This window comes from Monodelphis domestica, chromosome 2, assembly GCF_027887165.1.
Source record: "Monodelphis domestica isolate mMonDom1 chromosome 2, mMonDom1.pri, whole genome shotgun sequence".
Classification (NCBI taxonomy): Eukaryota; Metazoa; Chordata; class Mammalia; order Didelphimorphia; family Didelphidae; genus Monodelphis; species Monodelphis domestica.
The window spans coordinates 169,471,929-169,494,832 of NC_077228.1; the positions used below are offsets into that span (position 1 = coordinate 169,471,929).

A 22,904-nucleotide genomic window follows, 5' to 3' on the forward strand; every position below is an offset into this window, starting at 1 on the left:
CACCGACTTCACTAATATAGCCCTAGATCTTTTTTTCATGATAAATTGTTAAGTATGCTTCTGATATCTACTATTTATGAAGTTAATTTTTGAACCCAAATATAAGACTTTACTTTTATCCATAGTGAACTTCTCGTTTAATTCAGCCAAAATTTCTAACCTACAAAGATCCTGTCCTCAGGGGCATCACCTATCCTCAGCATTGTCAACTGAAAATCTAGTAAGCATGACATTTCCTTCTCGTATCTGCATCCCTCACACAGTAGATGCTACACACTTACTAACTCATCCCTTTATCCAACTCTTGACACAAATGTTAAAAGCACAAGCCAAAGATCCCTAGGAACTTCCATTGGAAACCACCTGCCAAGGTGGCATCAAATGATTAATGATTATTCTTTTGGAAGTAGCCATTCAAAAAGCTCCAGATCTACCTAATTATACATTCGTCTAGCTTACATCTCTCCAGCCTTTACACAGAAATAGCATAAGATGCTTCATGAAATACTTTGTTAAAATCTAAGTAATTCTACCTAAAGCATTCTCCATTTAGTAACCCTGTCAAAAAAAGAACTAAAGCTAGTCCAGTGTGACCTAGGCTGTCTTTCTTTTTCTTTTTTTTAACCCTGACTTTCTGTCCTTAGTAACAAATCTATGACAGAAGGACAAGGGCTTGGCAACTAGAGTTAAGTGACTTGCCCAGGGTCACACAGCTAAGAAGTATCTAAGGCCACATTTGAACCCAGGACCTCCCATCTCCAGGCATTGCTCTCAGTCCACTAAGCTACCTAGCTGACCCTTAATGTGACCTATTCTTGATGAAGTTACAGTGGCTTTTGGCAATTATCCTTTGATTACCCAATTATAAAGTGTTTTTGTTGTTCAGTCATTTCAGTTATGTCTGACTCTTTGTGACTTCATTTAGGGTTATCTTGGCAGTGAAAGAGGAGATATCCTTGACTCCAGGTCTGACTCTACCTACTGTGCTACTTAGCTGCCCTATTAAGTAATACAGGTATGATTTGAATTCTGGCCTAGCCCCTCTGGTCACACCCAGAAGTCATAGAGTTGGATAATTCAGAAGTCTCCCTTCAAAGAATGTATACCAGACTGGTGCTAACACACAAAGAAAAAAAAGAAAAAGGAACCTTTCTGGCCATGGCCAAGTTGGAGAGTCACAGTCCTCATAAGCTACTCTCTCCTTGCTCCTGGAGCTCTCCTAACTCTTACTCCACTCTTAGCCTACATTTACTAGACAATCATTCATTTTAAACAAAGAACTGAATAGAAAATGAGGCTCAGTAATGTACAAAAGACAAAATGTGGTAGGTGATTCTTCACTTTACAAAAGCATCTGCAAGATAGTAAATTTCAATACAAGCTTCTCTAATACACTTTAAAAATTAATTTCCCCCAATCAAAGGCTGCTTGACATAATGGATAGAGTCAAACTTTAGGCCAAGAATACTTGGGTTTAAGTCCCACCTCCAACACCTACTAGCAACTTTCTATGGTCCGATTCCTCATTTGTAAGTCCCCTACACCAATCAGCCACAAGTGTAGGTTCTTATCTCTGTTCTAAAAAAGATACACTTTGAATGCAAAATTATATTTATGTAATTATACAAAATTATACGTAGAGCCTCATTCTCTTAGTATTTAAGTTCTGTAAGAGCAGGGGCTTTCTTCATGTTTGTTTTTGTAATCCTAACCCCAGGACAAAACTTGGTATAACCCTGTTACTTTGGACTTAGAGATACTTTTTGCTAAAGACATGAAAACATTTTCACACTTATAATCTCAATTTTTCTTATTATTCTTGGAAAGAGAGTGATTGGTATAAATACTGTCCTCATTAGATATATACTGCACCCAAGATTTAGAAATTAAATTTTAATTGAAATGGACACATCTTTTCAAATCTTTGGTGTATCTGGAGAGTAATTCCTCATTTAACCCAACATCAAGGCATTATGCTTCTCAGAATTATTCAGAAGCCAAGTACATTTAGCACATAGGCCATTCCTAAATTTCAACATGCCATGGCTGCCTGCCTTCCTCTCCAATCTCACTTTTATGGACTAACTGCCTAAGGTCTCCAGAAAAGCTTTTCTCACATTCACTTCCATCTCTGTAATGCCTGGAGTTCTACCTATTTACTGTCCACATTTTAAAAGGGTATCCATTTCTCTTATTTGACTGGGAACTATAAAAAAGCAAGGACTATATCTTTGTCTGGCTCTAGATCTCACCCAAGCTGTTAGTATTGAGCTTTGCTTCTAAAGGTACTAGAAATGTTTGGTATGTGGTCCTTACTGATTAAAAGACTCTAAGACATGGAGCAAATTTTAGCCAATGTTAACCTGAAATTTTTTATCGTACTTATTATGATCAGATAAATGCAATAAAACTGAGACCCCAGAAGAGTTTAATTTAACCAAAATAACATATCAAAGCAATACAGGCTCCAAAGCCATAACATACTATAAAACTATCCCAGGTCATTTCACCTACCTGATAGTAAACGCCAGTGGCATTAGCGTCACCATATGTAGGGAACTGGTTATAGGGCTGACTGCTGTAGTCCTCCCCAGGCTTAGGCACCCAAGGAGCCCCACTTGAGCCAGCCACCATCTTGAATTCAAGGGGAGCATTGGCTGCATCGTCCTGGAAGGTGGGATCTGGCTCTGTGCCTGGGGGTGGCTCTTCAGAGGCAACAGGGACAGGGTAAGGATATGGCTCAGCTCCAGGAGGCTCAGCCTTGTCTGGAAGGGAGAAGAAGTTCTCAGGGGCTACTTCCTCATCACTGTCATCCTCCTCTTGAGTGATCTGCTTTGTCACCTGTAGAGCAGCACTCTTGGCAGCTGCTTTGATGGCTGAGGGTGATGGGGTAGTAGTGGTGGCACCCACAACAGGGGTAGAAGAGGAAATAGAAGAAGCAGATTTGGTCTTGGGGGCTGGTTTGGAGAGCTTGGTGTCAGCAGAGCCATCGGTGGGTTTTCGAGAGAAAGCATAGGGCAGGAGCAATCGGTTAGTCTCTTTTGTGGTCAGGTTTTTGGGTTGGGGAAGCAAAGCTGATAAACCTGTCCCTTCACCAGATCCCTAGTAAAACAGGAGAGAAACAGGACAGGTAAGACTTTGTATTTTCACTTCAACACCACTATTATCAACAATAATAAGCCCAATATTACAAAATCTAGCAACCCTCTTTTTTTTTTTAATCTGCCCTTCAATCCCTCATCCAGTTAAGACTACATAAGATAACTAGAGAAAACTAACTGGCTTATCTTTATGCAAAGGGTGTGTTTCTTCACTTTCCTTCCCATTAATTTGGGAATACCTTCTTTCCCCTAAAGAAATTTCCTTAGGCAAAGGGCTAAATATAAGAAATATTCAATACATGTTGATAGCCAAAATAAAATCTTTTCAAACTCAATTGTGTGCTCAGAAACTTATGAACAGCTTGGTACTCTCAAGAAAGCAAACATTAACTTGTCAGTTTGCAATTATACCATTCTAGTCAGTCTCCCATAACCCAAGAAAACCTCTTGGAATCTACTTCCCTGAGTGTTCTGCTTGGCCCAAGAGTTACCAGTTCCGATGTTGAAAAGGGAATTAGAATAAGGTCACTGCCTTCTTCCCTCTCCCCCACCTCCTTCCTCACAGTCAAAAGAAACATCTAACCACACAGGGAATGATTTTTCTAGGTCAAAAGCAACAGAAGGAAGAAGTCAATAATCAGCTGTTGAAAGTAATTTTCATTGCTTACTATTAATGCTCACGATGGTAAAAGTTGGTCATTTTCCACATGAGCAGATGGTATTGTCAATACCAGCTCCAATCCTCATCATCACAATTCATTTCTATAAGGTTTTACAGTTCTCTTATGCACTTTTATCACAACAACCTGAGTAAGACACTGCATATACTATTATCCCCATTTTATAGATGACAAACTTATCCAAAATCCCAAAACCTAACTCTTAGTTCAGATCTCATTACGTTCTAGAATAAGAGAAGGTGGAAAGCCAAATTGTATGAAGTCCATTCTAGGACCACACACAGAAATACTTCCTAAAATTATGTTCAGGTTAATTTCTAACCTATGTTACTAAGAGGGATCTATCCAGAACCCCCAACCATTAGTAGTTAGTATAATCCACCAAGCCATTTATTAAGCATCTATTATTTCAAGGTATTATGCTAGATGCTGGGAATAAGATAAAATGGGAAAATAGTCCCTGACTTCTTAGAACTTATACTCTACTAGTAGAAAGGATCTTACAACATTTATACAGTTAAATAAATGTAAGATAATTCAAAGAAGGAAAGAGTACTTCAAGGAGGTACCACCCAAGTTGAACCTTAAAGGGAGAGAAGAGAAATATACTCTGAAATTTGTGACAATCCATGCAAAGGCAAAGGAGTGAGATGTGAAATGCAGATTTTAGGAAATAACAAGATGTGTGAATGAAACAGAGTATGAAAGGAGAATAATGGAAAATTAGTCTGGAAAGATGGGTTGGATTTCTTTATGGTAGCAAAAAAGTGCCAACCAAGTGGGTGCCCATATACTGGAGAATCCTAAAGAACTGGTATATGAACATTATTGTCAGAATATGAATAGCATATGAATGTGGTACCTTAATAGTACTGCACCATAAAAAATGATGAATTCAGAAATATGGGAAGCCTTTTGTGAACTGATAGAAAGCAAAGTGAAAGAAAATTATGAATAATGACCATAATAACAAATGAAAGAGAAGACCAAAAGACAACACAATTTAGATTAAATGCAACTCAGTTAAGAGGTGAAAAATGTAGCATACATTAGATGAGGACCATATGATGGGGGGGGGGGGGTGGAAAATGTAGTATAAAAAACAATGTCTCAATAAACCCTTTTTAAAATTAGGCTGAAGTCAAATGGGAGTATTTTTAAGTTTTATTGATATTTTTAGTTTTACAAAACATTAGGCAGGTAGGTTTTGTAATAGACATAGAATTAAGAATTCTGAATCTCATTTCAGATACTCATTAGCTTTATGAGGATGAGTAACTTAAATTCTCCATGTCTCAACTGTAAAAATAGAGACAATAACAAGCACCTATCACGCAAGTTTGCTTTGAGGACTAAATGAGGTAAAGACTGCTTTGCAAACCTTAAATATAATTTGCCAACCATGATTTCTTTTTAATTGTTTAATTGATATTTTACATCACCTTCATTTCCCAATACATTCTTCATCCTTTCCACTCACAGAGATAATTTGCCAACCATTATTTCTTTTTAATTTTTTTAATTGATATTTTACATCACCTTCATTTCCCAATATATTCTTCATCCTTTCCACTCACAGAGAGCTACCTCTATCAAAGATTAAAAAAGGAGAAAACAAAAAGTTGAGTCAAACATAACAACAAATTAACTAATCAAGCAATCAGTATGTATTAAGTTCCTATGTGCAAACTGAAAGTTCCTGTCCTTAAGGAGTAGAAGATTCCCCAATGGGGAAATTTCCAACATTCATAAGTCTGAGAAATTTTGAGGTTTACAGAGAACATTAACAAAATAGATTATTTTTGAAGAGATGGTTCTAGAAGCTGAGGAATCAAGAAAGGCTTCATGTAGAACACAGTACTTGGGATGAGTCTTAAAAAGAAATAAAGGATTCTATAAGTTAGAGGAAGGAATACATTCCTGGCATGGAAAACAGCAGAGGCATGTAAAAGGGAGATGTGAGGAACAGCAAGAAAGCCAGTTCAGCTGCATTACTGAGTCTGGAAAGTAGAGGCAGGAAATGTATTTGGAGGACATATTATGAAGGCTTTAAATACCAAACAGAATAGTTTTTATATTACACTAAAGACAAAAGAGAGTCCCTAGAGTTTACTGAGTAAGGAAGTGACCTGGTCAGATCTGTTTTAAAGACTCTAGCAGGGAGATCAACCAGGAGGCTACTGAAATAATTCAGGTGAGAAGTAATGAATTTAAGGGGTCAGAGAGACAGAAAGATGATGATGAGGTCCTCAACAGAAAAAGATGTTTGGAAGAAGGATGGGTTTTAGAGGAAAGATACTGAGTTTTGTTTTGGATATGCCAGGTTTGGGACATCTGTGATGTGAAAATAGAATTAACTCTCCCATGGTCTATTTTAAGTTAATCGAATCAAAAACTTGAAGTACCTCTACTTAGTACCTAGCTAACCATCAAGTAAGAGAGCTCACAAGTCACTTACCAGTTCATAACCCCAAAGGTTACAAGCACTTCCCCCGCCTTGGGCTTGTGGAAAAAGGACTATAAAAGACAAGATGGAAGGACAAGATGTTCTCTTTACTTCCTTGGTTCTTCAGCAAGGAGACCCTCTATTGGTTGTACTTGGTGGGACACTCTTAAGCTTTGAGGTCTAGTAGGACTCTTGGAAGCAGTCACGTTGTCCTACACTCATCCTTAACTGGAGCTTTCTACTCTGGAGAGGTTTGTTGGGTGAGTGACTCAGGCTGAAGGAAAAGGCTTGTGTTGATGGATTTCTGGCTGAAGATGCCACCAAGACTTCCATGTGGATATCAGGGAGCCCTTGCCAGGGGCTGAGTCGGACTTCATCAGATCAGCATTTAGGCTATTAGGCTAGACAAGGCTCTATCTCCTTCCTACATTTCCTACTTTCAATATCTCTAACTTGTAAATAAAAGCAAGTCATTTTTTTGACTTAAGGACTAATAGTTTATAAACGGCAACCCCAATGTCACTTTTATAACTCTCGTGTTGAGTCAAACCTAATTTTAAATCTTACATTGGGACACACAATTTAAAATGTGTAATGGGGCATTTCCCACCTTTCCATGCTTCCAATGACTAGGATAGCTGCCGTAGAAGCTCTGTTTTTAAAAAATTATTATTGCATGAAGTTGATAATCATCAATAAATATGACCCTGTCCTTATATAAGGACAAAGAAAGAGAACTGTATGTGATGCCAGGCATTTATTATGAAACCCTCAATGCTCAGATACCTTCTAAGGCTCTAAACTTTCATGTTCCATGATTTTGGCTCCCACATCAGAAGCAGGAAATAAGGGAGTCAGAGGAAGCCCCAAGAGAAAAATAGTCTCCAATAGAGTGCAAACAAGGATCTTTCTTTCATTGTCTGCTTTCTGACATTTCTGACATCCACCTGGGCAGAATGAATGATAGCCTAAACAAAACACATGTCCAATTTGCAGATGGCATGAAGCTCAGAAAGAGCAAGAGGCCAAATCTAATGTGATATTTAAGGATGTCTTAAAGGAAACACACACTCCACAATATAGGAGTCAAAGGACAGGCACAAGAATTGCAAGGAGTGCATTTGGTCTATTCTGAGGATAATATAAACAGCTGGGCTTCAAGTTAACAGGAAGAGTAAGAGAACTGACTGCCAAATTTTGGCTTTGCAGCCCCGATGCCAAAATTTTACTAAAACTATTTTTGTTATATATCTTATCCATGGTCATGTGTGAGAAAGAGAAACTGAGGCAGCTGAAAATACAAAAATAACATGGAAGTTTATTTTAAGACAGACAGAAGATGAAGCTTAAGTCTGACTGGCAAAATAATTTGTGTGAAACCAAGGAAAAGTCCTCTCTTTGTGAACTGTTCTTTTATGAGGAGGGGCTATACTTATATTACCTTATGTGGCTGTTCTGATGCCCAAGAGGGTGGGGGGATTGTTACCATTGACTTCCTCACCCTGTACTGATGCCTCTTGAAACTTTGGCAGCCATGACTGTCCAGTTTTCCTCAACAATCTGGAGGACTGAGAATGTTTCCATCCAATTGGTTCTCCAGATTTCAAGGATTTCTTTCTGTAGACCATACTCATCACAAATCTTTGGTCACTTTTATCCAGTGAGTTATCATTAGAGGTCACTTAATCCTATACCAGGAAGCAGCCAGTAGCACCTCACTAGTCTTTCAATAAAATCCACCAGTTATCCAAAGAAGCAATTTCCCTCCCTTCCTTATTTCTGAAGCTAATATGTTGTGACATACCAAATTATACTTGGGGGTTGGGAATTCTTGGGATCAAATGTCATCACAGGTGGCAGTTTACATTTTTCTTACAATTTTCATTTGCCAATAAACATCCTAAATCAACCAATAAAATAAAATGTCCAATGGGTAGTTCATGGTGTAGGACTAGAGCCCAGGAGAGATTCTAGAACTGGATGTATAAACTAGGGAGTAATCTACACAGAAATGTTAATTTAACCCAATGGAGTTGGTATGGTCAAAAAGGGAGAGAGTTAAAGAGAAAAGAAATCTTAAGAACAGAGCCTCTGGGGGGCAGCTGGGTAGCTCAGTGGATTGAGCCAGGCCTAGAGATGGGAGGTCCTGGGTTCAAATATGGCCTCAGACACTTCCCAGCTGTGTGACCCTGGGCAAGTCACTTGACCCCCATTGCCTAGCCCTTACCACTCTTCTGCCTTGGAACCAATACACAGTATTGATTCCAAGATAAAAGGTAAGGATAAAAAAAAAAAACCAGAGCCTCTGGATAGGCCCAGCACAATTAGGGTCCAGTATCAGATGCAGTACTCTACATTGACTGTCCCCAACCTCTGCAAAGGAGAGAGTTGCATTATCATTTCTTCTTTGGGGCTAATCAGTATTCAGTTCTGATTTTCATGGTGGTGGTTTTTTCTGTTTTCTACTGTTGTAGTCTTTGTGTAGATTCTTTTCTTAATTCTATTTATCTCACTTTGTGTCAGTTCATTTTTTTCCCTACTTCTCTATTCTTCAAATTCACCATTTCTTTTTTTTTTTAACCCTTACCTTCCACCTTAGAATCAATACTATGTATTGGCTCCAAGGCAAAAGAGTGGTAAGGGCTAGGCAATGGGGGTCAAGTGACTTGCCCAGGGTCACACATTGCCCAGGGTCACACAGCTGGGAAGTGTCTGAGGCCAGATTTGAACCTAGGACCTCCCGTCTCTAGGCCTAGCTCTCAATCCACTGAGCTACCCAGCTGCCCCCAAAATTCACCATTTCTTATATAATGTAACATCTATAATTAATCTAAGCCTTATTTTATCACATTCACATACCAAAATTTGTTTAGTCCTCCCCCATAAACGACCATTTACATTGTTTCTAGGTCTCTGCTATTACAAAAAAGTCAATTATGAATAAATTAGTTTTGAGATCTTTCTATCTTTGACCCTAACATATATGCTGAGCAGTTCTGGCTCGAAGGATATAGCCACTAATGTCAATTTCCTAACATAACTAGGTCTTGCTTTCCAGAAAGGTTAGACCAATCTACAACTCTTATCAAATAGTTTGTCTTTCCTTCCACTGTCCCTCCAACATATTTCCATCTTTTGTCATCTTTGAAAATTTTCTGAGTAAGCATTGCTTTGATTTATAGTTCTCTTTTTTGCTGATTTATAACAGTCTTTCCTATGGTTAACAGTTATTGAAATAGTTTTTATTGATATTCTTTGACCACCTATCCATTAGGGATAAACTGTGTGTATGTGTATTTATGTTTTACATATATATATATATATATATATATATATATATATATACACACACATATACAAATATATAAAATATCAGATTTCTCAAGCATATTTGAGCTAAGGAGTTTATATTTTATCTCAGAGGCAATAAATAAGAAAACACTTGACAAGGGGGCATGAAATGTTCAGACCTTTGCTAGAGAAAGATTTGTTTTGGTTTTTTTAGCAATTATCTATGAAGGGTGAGTTATAAAGAGAAGAGACTAAAAACAGGAAGACCAATCAGGAGGCTACTTCAATAGTACAGGTGAAAGGTGATGAGGGCCTAAAAATCAGGGTGAATGGAGTAAATGGGATAGATTCAAGAGATGCAATGGAGATGAGACTCCATATGAGTTGGCAAATGACTGAATGGGAGGAGTAAAAGAGAAACAAGTCAAGAATGACTAGGCTGTGAACCTGACTGGAAGGATAGGAGTACTTGACACAAAATCTAGAGATGAAGATTTTAGGTGAAAAAAGATGAGTTCCATTATAAATATGTTGGGTTTAAGATGCAAACAGAAAATGAAGATAAAGATCCACAAGGCAGTTCATGACACTAGACTGGACCTCAGGAAATATTGTTCCTGCCATCTGCTAAAGTGAAATTTGTGCTTGAAATAACTTCTAAGGTAATCTCTGACATCACCTCAACAGCTCTTAAAAGTCTACTTCTTCCAGAAAGCTCTCCTGGTCTAACTGAAGGATGGTTTTTTCTGGTTCTACCTTGTCATGAATGAGGCTTTTAAAGAAGAAGATTGGGGGTGACAAAAATATTTATAGTAGTTTTTTTTGTAGTGGCAAAGCAGTGGGAACTAAGGGGGTTGCCATCAACTAGGGAATAGCCAAACAAATCATAGTATACGCATGTGATGAAATACATTGTGCCTTAAAAAATGGCAAAATATATGGTTTCAGATAAATAGGGAGAACTGTAAGCAAAATGAGCAGAATCTGAATATCAATTTCTATAAAAAACAACACTGTAAAAAACAAGTATGGAAGACTTAAGAATTCTGATTAATTAAGAATGATTAATGAGGGGGCAGCTGGGTAGCTCAGTGGATTGAGAGCTAGGCCTAGAGACGGGAGGTCCTAGGTTCAAATCTGGCCTCAGACACTTCCCAGCTGTGTGACCCTGGGCAAATCACTTGACCCCCATTGCCTAGCCCTTACCACTCTTCTGCCTTGGAGCCAATACATTGTATTGATTCTAAGGTGGAAGGTAAGGGTTTAAAAGAAAAAAAAGAATGATTAATGATAATCAATCATGATTATAAAGAAATAGTGATATGCTGCCTGCCTCCTGAAAAGGGAAGTGATGAATTTGAAGTGCAGAATGAGTCATATTTTTGACACTATCAGTATGGGGATATGTTTTACTTGACCATAAATATATGCATATTTGATAAAAAAGGTTTTGTCTTTTTTTTTTAATAAGAGGAGGAAGGCATCACTTGTGACAGTGTTACCAAAGTGAGGGGAAAAAAAGAAAAAAGGTTATTAAAATACTTTCTAAATGTACCAAAGAAAACAAGAAAGGTCAGTAAGAAATATGGATAAACAGAACTGAAAATAATAATGTTGCATTTGCTCTACACTTGAAGGGAGAAGCAAGCTGTATGTTGTACATGTTCACAGCTGCTTCTGCAATTCTTTTCTTTTGTGTTTTGTACATGGAAATGATCATCTTATTTGATATTTACTAAGTTCAGAATTTTAAAATTAAAATTTTTTAAATATGAGCCATAAACAACTTTTTCCATCTATAACTTCTCACCTTAAATCTAGGCTTCTCTTCCATAAAAATATAACCATTTTTATGTGTTTGACATACTGGGTGCAAAGAATTCCTCCTGCCTAGTTATCTAAAAGTTTAACAGTTCATATATCTGTATAATGCTTTAAGGTTTATAAAACACCAGTAGGCAGTGTAAGTGATTACCATGCTCTACTTTTCATATATACATTAATGAGTAAGGCTCATTGAAATAGACTGAGTTGCCCAGGGTTTCACAGTAGTAGATTTCTGAGCTCTAATTTGATCTGGATCAAATTAGTTTGGATCTGCCTGGATCTGCTGGCTCTAAATCCAGTACTCTTTCCACTATATGTCATGGTTACTGTCTAAAATCTTTTTTGGAGCACAGTGCTATGCACATAATAAGCATTAAAAAATGCTTACTGACTAACTAAACTTATTGTTTTTTATTTCCTCAAAATGTTGTGATCAAAATTCCTTGCTGTGTGACCCTGGGAAATCACTTAACCCTAATTAACTAGCCCTTCTGCCTTGGAACTGATACTTAGTATTGATTCAAAGACCAAAGGTAAGAATTTTAAAAAATTGTGATCAATATAGGAGCTGAGGAAGGGGTTAAGAATGCTTGTTGCTAAATGTGAGAAAATTAATGCTAAAAACTGTATCTACATGTAATTAGGGGGAAATTAGTAGGAAGAAAGAATGCTTATTGCTGCTGACCATGGAGAAGGGAAGGAAAAATTCCTGGATTTCAGGGGTGGGCCTTTCCACCTAATGGATAAGAAACATGTCAGGGAGTAATCAGCTTAAAAATCAATCAAGTGTGACACTTCCTAGCTTGTGACAAGTCACTTAACCCCCATTGCCTAGCCCTTACCACTCTTCTGCCCTGGAACTAATACATAGTATTGACTCTAAGATGGAAGGTAAGGGCTTAAAAAAACTCAAGTGATGATAAAACAGTTCAGCAATTGTAATTGGTTTGGACCCCCAGCTTGGGCTCCTTATGAATGCTACTATACTTGTTTACATTCTCTCCACAGTTAATTTTCGATCCCTTGAATGATTCTTTTTTGCTCATACAGGCTAAGTGGGCAAAAATTAGTTTTGGATTCTCCAAAAACTATTAATTACTATGTCAAAAGGATTCTTTTCATGGTATCCTGCCTCAAGGATCAAAGCTTCAGGATAAAGAGCTTGGCAGCCTATAGATTTCACTATTCATTTAACCAGTTCAGCTAAAAATCAACAACTTTGAAACAAGAGCTTAAGGGTTAAGAGGGAACCCAGGATTCCTAGCCTCCTATGCTAGAGCTCCACACCAAAACCACCAGAGGTTGCCACCTCCAGGATTCTCTCCCTTTCTAACTATTAGCTTGTGGGGGAACCTTGATGATATTCTAAGACTTACATGAAGCCATATTGCTTTATGAGATACAGTTGGATACAGTGAAAAAAGCAGTAGCTTTAGAATAAGGGCTCCCAGCTCTGATATTTAATGAGCAACAAACAGCACAAGCCCATTCCTACCTGTTTCCAAGAGTCCAACCCACTCCATATATCAAAAAATTCATCCTGCCAAAGGATGAAAACACTTAAGACAGGATGAAGATTCCCCATCCTCCCTCAAGCCTTGAGATCAGGGATTCAAGTAGCTGAGAAGAGGTCTTGCCATTTGGGAATCTATAGGACGTCATCACAAAAAAGTCATTATCAAAATGCCTAATAACACTAAACATCATACCAAAAGAACTAGTCAAAGAAGACTGTAATGGAATGAATAATTCAATATTCATTTCTACCTAATATGTTTTAATATTTACATTTGAATAATATCAGCAATTGATATGTATGTGGCATTTTATAATGAACTTTAAAGTTATTTTCACAAGATCTTTGAGGTAGATAATGCAAATGGCATTATTTTCACTTCACATAAGGAAACTGAGGCTAAGAAGTTACATGACTTGCCTACAGTTTCAAGAATAGTAAATGGCAGCACTGGAACCTGAACCTGGATCTTCCAAACTCCACGCCCACTGGTCTTTCCAAACAGAACTTTAAGTGTGTACCTGCTCATGAGACAATCCTTCATACCAAATAATGAAACCCCAATGTAAAGTCTCAACTCTAGAGAAGCTAAAAAGCTGTTCAGCTTCCCCATCCCCCACAAACTCTGGGCTTAATTCCTCCTCACACAATCATTCCATACTTGTTCTGAACATCATCATCTTTCAGAAGTATACCAACACCTGTAGTCTGCCTCACACACCTGCCTTTAGTGAAATGTAGAATTGAGAGCATTTTGATTTAAAAGGCTTTTTACTAGGCAAGAGGAAATAGATTACTGGTATCAACAAATATTGAGCACACTTAGACAAACACTTAAAATTAAAATTTGGAGATGAGTCAAGAAGCAATTGCCAATAGACTATTACACTTTCTTCTCTTCATCCCCCAGTCTGGATTTTAGTCTAGGCTAAGATGACCATCTTCTGAATCAGAGCTAATTCGTTTATAAAATTGAAGAGGTAGACCAATTCTAAAACTCTTCTATGCCCCTAATTAGATCTTCTATTCTGTAGTAACCTCATGGAGAGCATAATCACGAACTCTCGACTTGCTACCCTTTGAGAACACAAGCAACAAGTAAATATAAGTTTATTTTATAGGTTAAAGGGACAGGGAAAGACTAGATAATTCAAAACCATTAACAACCACTTCTATCTCTTTTCTCCACAAAATCCCTGGGCCTGAGGTATAAAGTCCAAAAACCGACTTCTTTGAGTTTCTTCTCCTTTATCTACTCCTACTTATCCCTCAATAGACATAAGGAATTGGGAAAGCATCAAACCCAAGGAATAATATAGAGGCGGGAGGGACCTAAATAATCCATACAAAATAATCAATCCTCCCCCAAACTAAGAATTACCTAGAGCCTACTTTGGAAACTGCTAGAATCTGGACTTCTAGGATACAACATGAAGTTGAAGAAGAGCTAAAATTATTTCATAATGAATAAACAATTACCTGAAGGACAGTTTTCTTCTTTGTAGGTTCCTCTTCCTCTGAATCTGACTGAGAAAAAAAGAAACAGAATTAAGTTCCATTTGGGGATGGGGGGAATGGATGACTTATATAAGGGGAAAAAAAACAAATCGCAAATTAGGAGAGTCTTCCATTCCTTCCCCCACACCAGTCTAGGAATAAGAGACAGAAAAACCTTCTCTCTTCTCAAAGGAGTTATAATTCAATTCAACAAATATTTGTTAAGCACATATTTTGTATGGGAACTGTGTCAGACACTGGGAATACAAAAATAAATATTTTTCACTTATCAGTTCAATGAAAATTAATTATCTATGTGAAAAGAACCATGATAGCCACTTAAAATGCATTGAAAAAAAGGCAGTTCCTAACTTGTTGAGTTTAATAAATACAGAAATAAGAAAAAAAAATGAGGTAAAGTGTGGAGAAAAAGAAGAGATCCAAAGTTCTTTAAGAAAATAAAAAAGATAAGAATATTCCGAGGAGAAAAGAAGAGAATCAGCAAAAACTCTGGAAAGAAGTGGTATCTAAGCAGAGACTTGTAAGAGTTGATTTCAACAGATAAACACATGGAAGGAGTATGTCCAGGAACTGGGAGAGCAGGCTGAATTAATGCATGAAAGCAGAAGGGATTTTAAGACTGGAAGCCCAAATGGGTTGGGACATAGAGTTCATATATAGGAATAATACAAAATAAGTCTACAAAAGTAAACTGGAAGCAGATAGGTACCTAAATCGATAGAGAGCCAAGCCTGGAGATGGGAGATGCTGGGTTCAAATCTGGCCTCAGGCACTACATTAGTTGTGTTACCCTGGGCAAGTCACTTAACCCCCCCACTGCCTACCTCTTACTGCTCTTCTGCCTTGGAAACAATACTTAGTATTGATTCTAATATTAAAGATAAGAGGTTTGTTTGTTTTTTTAAAGTAAAATGAAGGGAAAATTATAGCAGGCCTTAAATGCCAAACTAAAGATCTATATTCTATATTATGAACAGGAAGGCACCAAATTTTTTGAGCAAGGAAATGACACAATCTTTTATTCTTTAGGGAAATTTCTTGGAGCAGCTAAAGTAAGTTGGTCAATAACCATTTATTAGGAATGTACTATGTGCTATGCTTAGCACTGGGGATACAAAGAAAAGTAAAAAATAGTCTCTGCTTCTCAAAGACCTCACAGTCTATAATGGGGGAAATGTGCTCTCAGGGTAAAATAGAGAAGATCAACAGAAGAAAAGCACTATCACTAAAGTGGGCTGGTAAAGGCTTCTTCCTATAGAAGGTGGAATTTGAAGGAGGTCAGAAAAATCAGGAGGCAAAGTCAAGAGGAGGGAGAAAATTCTAGGCATAAAAACCAGCCAATTAAAATATTTGGAGTGAATGAGGAAAGGTCTTATGCAGAGAATAGCAAAAAAGTTGATGTCATTAATGGAAGAGTACTGAGGGGTGAATAAAACAAGCTGGAAGACTGCTAAAATGGGGGGGAGGGGGGGAAGAGAGAAAAAGAGCAGGTCCTGAAGGGCTTTGAATGGTAAACAGAGGATTTGATATCTAATTCTGAAAGTAACAGGGAGCTACTACTGGAGTTTATTTAATTGGGGCAGGTAGGGTTAGGGAAAGGTAACAATCAAAGACCTATGCTAAAGCATAGACAATTTGAGAGCTCTATGGAAAAAAAAAGGCTGAGTGGGGAGTCAAGAAGACCAATCAGCAGACTACTGCAATGGTCCAATCAAAAAAGAGATAAGGGCCTGCCTCAGGGTGGAGGCAGTGCCAGAGGCCAGAAAGGGGTATACACTAGAGATGAGGCAAAGATAAAAAAAATCAGAAGGGCTGGGCTACTGATTGGCTAAGGGTGTGGAATCAAGGATGACACCTAGATTAAGAGTCAGGTTAACTGGGAAGATAGTGGTTCCTTTGAGAGTAATAGGGAAGTTAGGAAGAGAAGGTTTAGACTCTAAACCTCTACACTTTAGAGGGAGGGTAGGAAAAATGGGTTCCATTTTGGACATATGTAATTTAAGATGTCCACTGGCCATCCAGTTCAAGATGTCCAATAAACAGTTGAAGATGAAAGACTGAAGGACAGAATAGGGGTTGGGATGAGGAAGTAGGTTTAAGAATCATTAGCAGAGTGGGAGCAGGGAGGTGTATCAGTGGATAGAGAGCCAGGCCTAGAGACAGGAGGTCCTGAGTTCAAATGTGACCTCAGAGTCTTCCTCACTATGTGACCCTGGGCAAGTCATTTAACTCCCATTGCCTAGCCTTTACTGCTCTTCTGCCTTAGAACCAATACACAGTATTGATTCTAAGGTGGAAGGTAAGGGTTATTATTAAAAAAAAAAAAAGAATCATTAGCTGAGATGATAATTTAATCTATAGTAGCTGATAAAATCAAGTAAGGGCTAACTTGGATGAAAAGCCAACAAAGGAGAGGAAGGAGTGGTTCTATAGGCAGGAAAAGAGCCAGGATAGAGTAATGTCACAGAAAATTAAAAAGAATAAAGTAGGAGAAGAAGATGGCTGATATAACAAAAGGGTGAGGTCTAAGAAGGATGAAGATTGGGAAAAAGTCATTAGATTTAGTAAATGAGAGATTATTGGAAACTTTGAAGAGCTAAATGGATGGAATGGAAAAACTAGAGCATGCATTCTTAACCTGGGATTTTTGAACTTTTAAAATCCTTTAATTGCATTCCGATGATTGCTTTCTTTGTAATTTTATGTATTTCATTTTATGCATTTAAAAACATTCTAAGAAGGGATCACTAGCTTTGCCAGATTGCCAAAGGGGAACAATGACACAAAAGAGATTAAAACCCCTGGGACTAAAGGCTAGAAGCAGGAAAAGCAGTTAGAACACTATTACAAAGTGTAAATGAGAAATGAAGATGGTCTGGTGTGGGCAACATGAGAGGAGAGGAAATATGGGGGTAGACGAATCATAAGGACTTTAGTAACTGAAAAGATGCAAAGAGTGAAAGACAGAGGAGTCATTGATACCTCATAAATTTCAAGTTTGAATGCCATGGAAAATGATGCTAGCCAATCAAAAAGGGGAAGTTGGAGAAAAGATGATAGTAAGTTCAGCCCTGCCTAGCTGGGGAACATCTGGGTAGATATTCAGCAGGCAGTTGGGAATAATCTGTAAAGAAATAAATGAATATATGGGAATAGATAAGGTTTCAAATAAAATAGTGAAGTACACAGAAAGAGAAAAGGGCAAAGCAAAACATATTCCACATGCACATTCAAGAGTGGAAAGGCTGACAGAACTAAAAAGGAGAACAGAGTATCATAGGCCAATGGTGCCAAATGTGTCAACTTTTGTTGGTAATTTATCTCAGTAACCTGAATATTACTAGCAAGTCCTCTTATTATTTAACCACACTGCATCCTCCTACATCCTCTCATCTGGTCCTTGCTAGAGATGAACAGATAGTCTCTATCTAATACTTGCTTCAATAAATCTGACCACTAGAAAGATCAATAGGGACTGGCCCACAATCTCACCCAGGAAACATAAACCACTTAAAAAAGAAGGAATATATACAACCAGAAAGCAGAAAGAATCCACAGGGATAAGTGGTATGTTAACTACTTTCCGGTAGAGTATTAAAGGTCAAAGCCACTGGAGAAATTCATTTCCCCTCCAGGTTAGATCTCCAACCACAGAAACTAAGAGGTGTTAAAGATTCCCAGAGGGCCTAGAGAAAATCAAGTTTAATGGTTTGGATTAAGTCACCAAGTCATCCCCTTAATCTCCCTACTTTTATAAAATGTGGCTCTACTTTTGGTAGAGCCAAATCTCCAATCCGAAGAGAAATTTAGAGAAACTTCCTAACATTTATTTGCACAAAGGCATTCTTGGCCCCACACCCTTGCTTTTACAGCAGGAATTTTATATCCTGGTTTAATATTTCTTCACAATAGTAATCAGTACATAGCAGATAACTGCATAAAGTAACCAACAACTAAGAACTGCTTTGCTGAGCTAACTATATCCTGAATCAGCCCCAGTCATCTACTTAAAAAAACATATACATAACCCCCTTCTACCTGACAAAAAAAAAAGTTACTTTTTTCTAATATTTCATAAATAATCAAACCTCAAATCCTCAATTCTTTCATAATTTTCTCTCTCTGCCTCATTCTGACTGGTTTCTGGCTACCCTCACAGCTTTCTCATTCTGATAATCTCCTACCCCAAGAGATTAATAGGGTTAACACACTATTAATACCTTAAACTGAACACAGGCTATCCAAACAAGTTTTAAGTGGCATTCAAAGGCAAATGTATTAACATTTGGAACAACATTATACAATTAGAGATATGTTCTTTTTTCCAGTGCTTATAACAAAAATGCCTATCACACAAAAAACTGTCCCCAGAGGCTAATTAATTAAATTAATTAATAATTTTATATAATTTCTCTATACTATAAAAATAATTAAATAATTAAAATATATGTCCACTATGGAAGACTATTCAATCTATTATAATACCTATTCCATAATTTATAACAGTTTAGAAGTCATAGACTTTCAATTAGATGGTGCATCCAAAGTCAGCTAGTTCAACTTTAACCTGAACAAAATTCTCCTTTATAAATTCACTGGTAAGAAGTCATCTAGCCTCTATATCTATCTAGGTCTGAGGATCTCTATAACTTCTATTTTAAGACTTCTAGTGGCATATGACCTACTACCTCCTAAGCAGCCCATACATACCCACTTCTGAATAGTTCTTATTAGGAAGTTTTTTATTAGATCAAGCTAAAATTTGTCTGAATCTTTGTTCCTAGTTCTGTCCCTTCAGAACCAAGCAGAATATCCTCTTCTAGGACAATCCTTCAAAGTACTTGAAAACTGCTGAATTACAACCATAATTTTCTTCTCAAAGCTAAACAACCTCAGTATCTTCAAAGATCTTCATATGAGAAAAACTAGGGGGGATCGTCAGCATTTTGATGGGCCTGCTCTAGAAATTCTGAAGCTTATGTTCTAACGAAGTCTTGGACAATGCAACTTAAGAGGGCATTGGCTTGGGGCAGCTAGAGATGAGAGGTCCTGGTTTTAAATCTGGCCTCAGACACTTCCTTGCTGTGTGACACACACCCTGAGCAAGCCACTTAAACTCAACTAGCCCTTACTGCTCTTCTGCCTTGGAACCAATACTTAATATTGAGTCTAGGACAGAAAGTAAGGGTTTGGGGGGGGGGGGGGGGGGAATTAAGGGCCCTGGCTTTCTTGGCAATGTTTCAGAAGATTCTTGCTGTCCACTAAAATTCCCAGATTACAGGATTATAGTTTGAAAGTTGGAAGTGACCTCAGACATCATTTACAACTCCATCATTTTAAAGATGAGGTATATCTGAGGCTCAAAAAGATTGGCTTTTCTAAGGGTCACAATTAAGTGAAAAATGAAGGACTTAGACCCACATCTACAGATTCCAAAGCCATGGAGAATTCCATGATGACTCGCTGTCTAGTCGTGCCTATACCAATATGTACTTACTTATGAAGTTGATTTTTTTAATCCAAATGATTTTATCCTTATTAAATTCTATATTATTAGATTCAACTCAAAGTTCTAACCTGTCAAGATCTTTGAATCCTATCAACCTATGAGTTCTCTTTCCTAGCTTTATAAAATCTTCAAATTTGATAAGCAAGCTAATAATTTTTTTTTAAAGACCTTATAAAACCTACTGCATTTTGTATTTGGGAGGATTCCCAGAGCTCTTCATAACAGCAAACCTTCTCTGAATGCCTTAAGCTTCTACTAAACTCAATTATTAGAAATACAGTATCAGTTCACTATTTCCTAAACAATTCCATATAATAAAATCATAGACCCTAATGTATGTGTTTGCCTCTTTCTCAGCATCATACTGAGAAATAACATTTTGTTATAGTAAATTACCTTGTGCTCTCATGAATACTCCTTCCCCCACCTTTTTTTTTTTAAACCGGAGAGGGAAGTTCAATTTTAAAGATATTAGACTGCCCAGACATTAAAAGGTCACAAACAGGGGCAGCTAAGTAGATGGAGTGAGAGCCAGGCCTAGAGATGGGAAGTTTGGGGTTCAAATCTGACATGGCCCTGTGTCATTTAATTCCCATTGCCTATCACTTACTGTTTTTCTGCCTTGGAACCAATACACAATCTTGATTCTAAAGCAGAAGGTAAAGTATTTTTTTTTAAGTCACAAAGCAAATCTGAGGATCTCTATAACTTCCATATATATATAATGTTTTAAGAATTACAGACAACTTTCCTCACAACTATATTGTGGGGTAGACAGTACAAGTATTTTTATCCTTATTTACAGATGAGGAAACGGAAGCTCAGAAAGGTTGATTTGTCCAGGGTCAAAAAGCTTAATTAAGTGGCCAAAGTATTCCTGTTGGAAAGTTGTGGAAACTTGTGGAAAAGAGATTTTTAATAATGTGTGTGACAAAAATCCATATCAGAACTGGAGAAGTGGGAGGTAAAGGGAACTGAAGAAGGCCACAAGGCCAGAAGTACTAGATAGCCTTCCTAGTCAACCTCAATCCTGACTTTGAGATCCAGCTGCCAAGTCTGACAAGAAACAGCCCAGAATGTAGAGCAGGAACGGAAACAGACACTTTCCATTAAGCTTGGGTCCAGTGGGATAAATAGATCTAGAGACTCATTCCCCTTGACCTGCCTCTCTTATCTTTCCAGGTCTGGCTCTTTAAGCCATCTTCTCCAAAAAGCAGTCACCATCACTACTGTCAGGGCCAAGAGCCAAAGAGGAAATAAGGGCCCAAGTACAGACCCTCAGGACTCCCAACTACATTTCTCTGAGCTGTTATCTCAATTAATGAATTTTCTCTGTGTGTGTATATATGTATGTACATATGTATATGTGTGTGTGTGTTTTTTGGGAGGGGGCCATTTGGTTTCAGGCATCTCCTGAAATTGTACCCTAGTCTTTTCCCCTCAATTTGAAGTTTCTCTTTTAGTTCTCTAGAATGCACCTTTTATTTTTTTCCTTCTCTGATATAGCCCTTTTCCTTTCTCTAATTTTCTCCCCTGCCCTTCATTCCATTTTGTGGTAGGTACTAAGGAACCTAGAATTCCAAACTTTAGATAACTTTTAATTATTTCTATTTAATCAAAGGTTTGGCCTAGATAACAAAAACTTACAAATAAACTCCAACTCCTAAATCATTAGTTTGGTTATTTGCATTAATGATGAAGCAGAGGACCTAAATCCAGATAATCCCAAAACTTTTATTTGCCTTTAGAATCAGTATGCCTAACAAATATAAAGAGATAAATAGCTATGCACATGCAAAGAGCACTAGATAAAGCATACAGGAGCAAACATTATAAATAATTTATCCAAAAATTATATAAAATACGGAAATATTTTTAATACTAATATCAAAATAAATTTGCATTCTCTAAGCACCCCAAAATAGGGATCTAAAGGAATTGGGCCAAAAGAAGCACTTCAAGGAAGAGAGAATGAAGTCACAACAAATCTACACATTGATAATAAGATTTTTTTTTTAAACCCTTACCTTTTGTCTTGGAGTCAATACTGTGTATTGGCTCCAAGGCAGAAGAGTGGTAAGGGCTAAGCAATGGGGGTTAAGTGACTTGCCCAGGGTCACACAGCTGGGAAGTGTCTGAGGCCAGATTTGAACTTAGGACCTCCCATCTCTAGGACTGGCTCTCAAGCCACTGAGCCACCCAGCTGCTCCCCCCCTTCCCCCCCATAATAAGATATTATTAACAAGAACTAGGCATGTTTAACCTGGAGAATAGAACACTAGAAGAGGATATGCTATCTCTACAATTATCTGAAGGACTGGCATATAGAGGAAGGATTACATTTGTTCTGTTTGATCTCAAAGGGTACAGAACCAAGACTAAGAGATAAAAGTTGCAAAGAGGAAAATTCAGGTTTGTTATCCCCCCAAAAAATTCCTAACAATTAAAACTATCCAAAAGTGGAAAGGGCTGCCTCAAGAGAGGTGGTTTCCCCACCTTGGAGATCTTCAAATCGAGACTAGACAATGGTTTATTAGGAACAGTAAAAATTTCTTTGTGTATTAGATGAACTATTTGAAAGACCACTGAGATCCCTTTCAATTCTCAATGGTCTATGATTCTATAACTTTGAAGGTATATGTCTTTACAATGCATTTAGAGGCAAACTCAAACACTGTCTACCTGGATCTTGCTCTCTTGACAGAGACCTGGCTACAGAGTAGGGGGCAAAGGGGAGGCCCATGAAATTTGTGAAGCAAACAACTGTGAATTTACTATAGAAATAACAACTCACTTTCACACAGCATAAAACACTGTCCTTACCATACCCCTAGGAAGCTGGTATTGTCATTATTATTCCCATGACCATGTAGCTAGTTATGAATGAGCTCCTTGACAGCAGAGACTATTTTATTAGGTCTGTCCCAGAATCCCTAAAACATAGTAGACTCTTCGTAAATATGTTAATTAACTGGAAGAAGGCTTGAACCACAATCTCCCTACTCTGAATTCGGTG

At 37.6% G+C, this 22,904-nt stretch overlaps 1 protein-coding gene across 1 annotated transcript in view; it reads right to left on the reverse strand.

The window, feature by feature from the left end:
• PRCC (proline rich mitotic checkpoint control factor) overlaps positions 1–22,904 on the reverse strand; it is a 38,368-nt gene that overhangs the window by 8,400 nt on the left and 7,064 nt on the right. Inside the window, exons 2-3 of the mRNA XM_001367613.4 lie at positions 14,341–14,388; positions 2,515–3,102 (exon numbers count right to left, since the gene is read on the reverse strand). Coding sequence (XP_001367650.1) covers positions 2,515–3,102; positions 14,341–14,388 — 636 coding nt within the window. The remainder of the gene's footprint in view (positions 1–2,514; positions 3,103–14,340; positions 14,389–22,904) is intronic.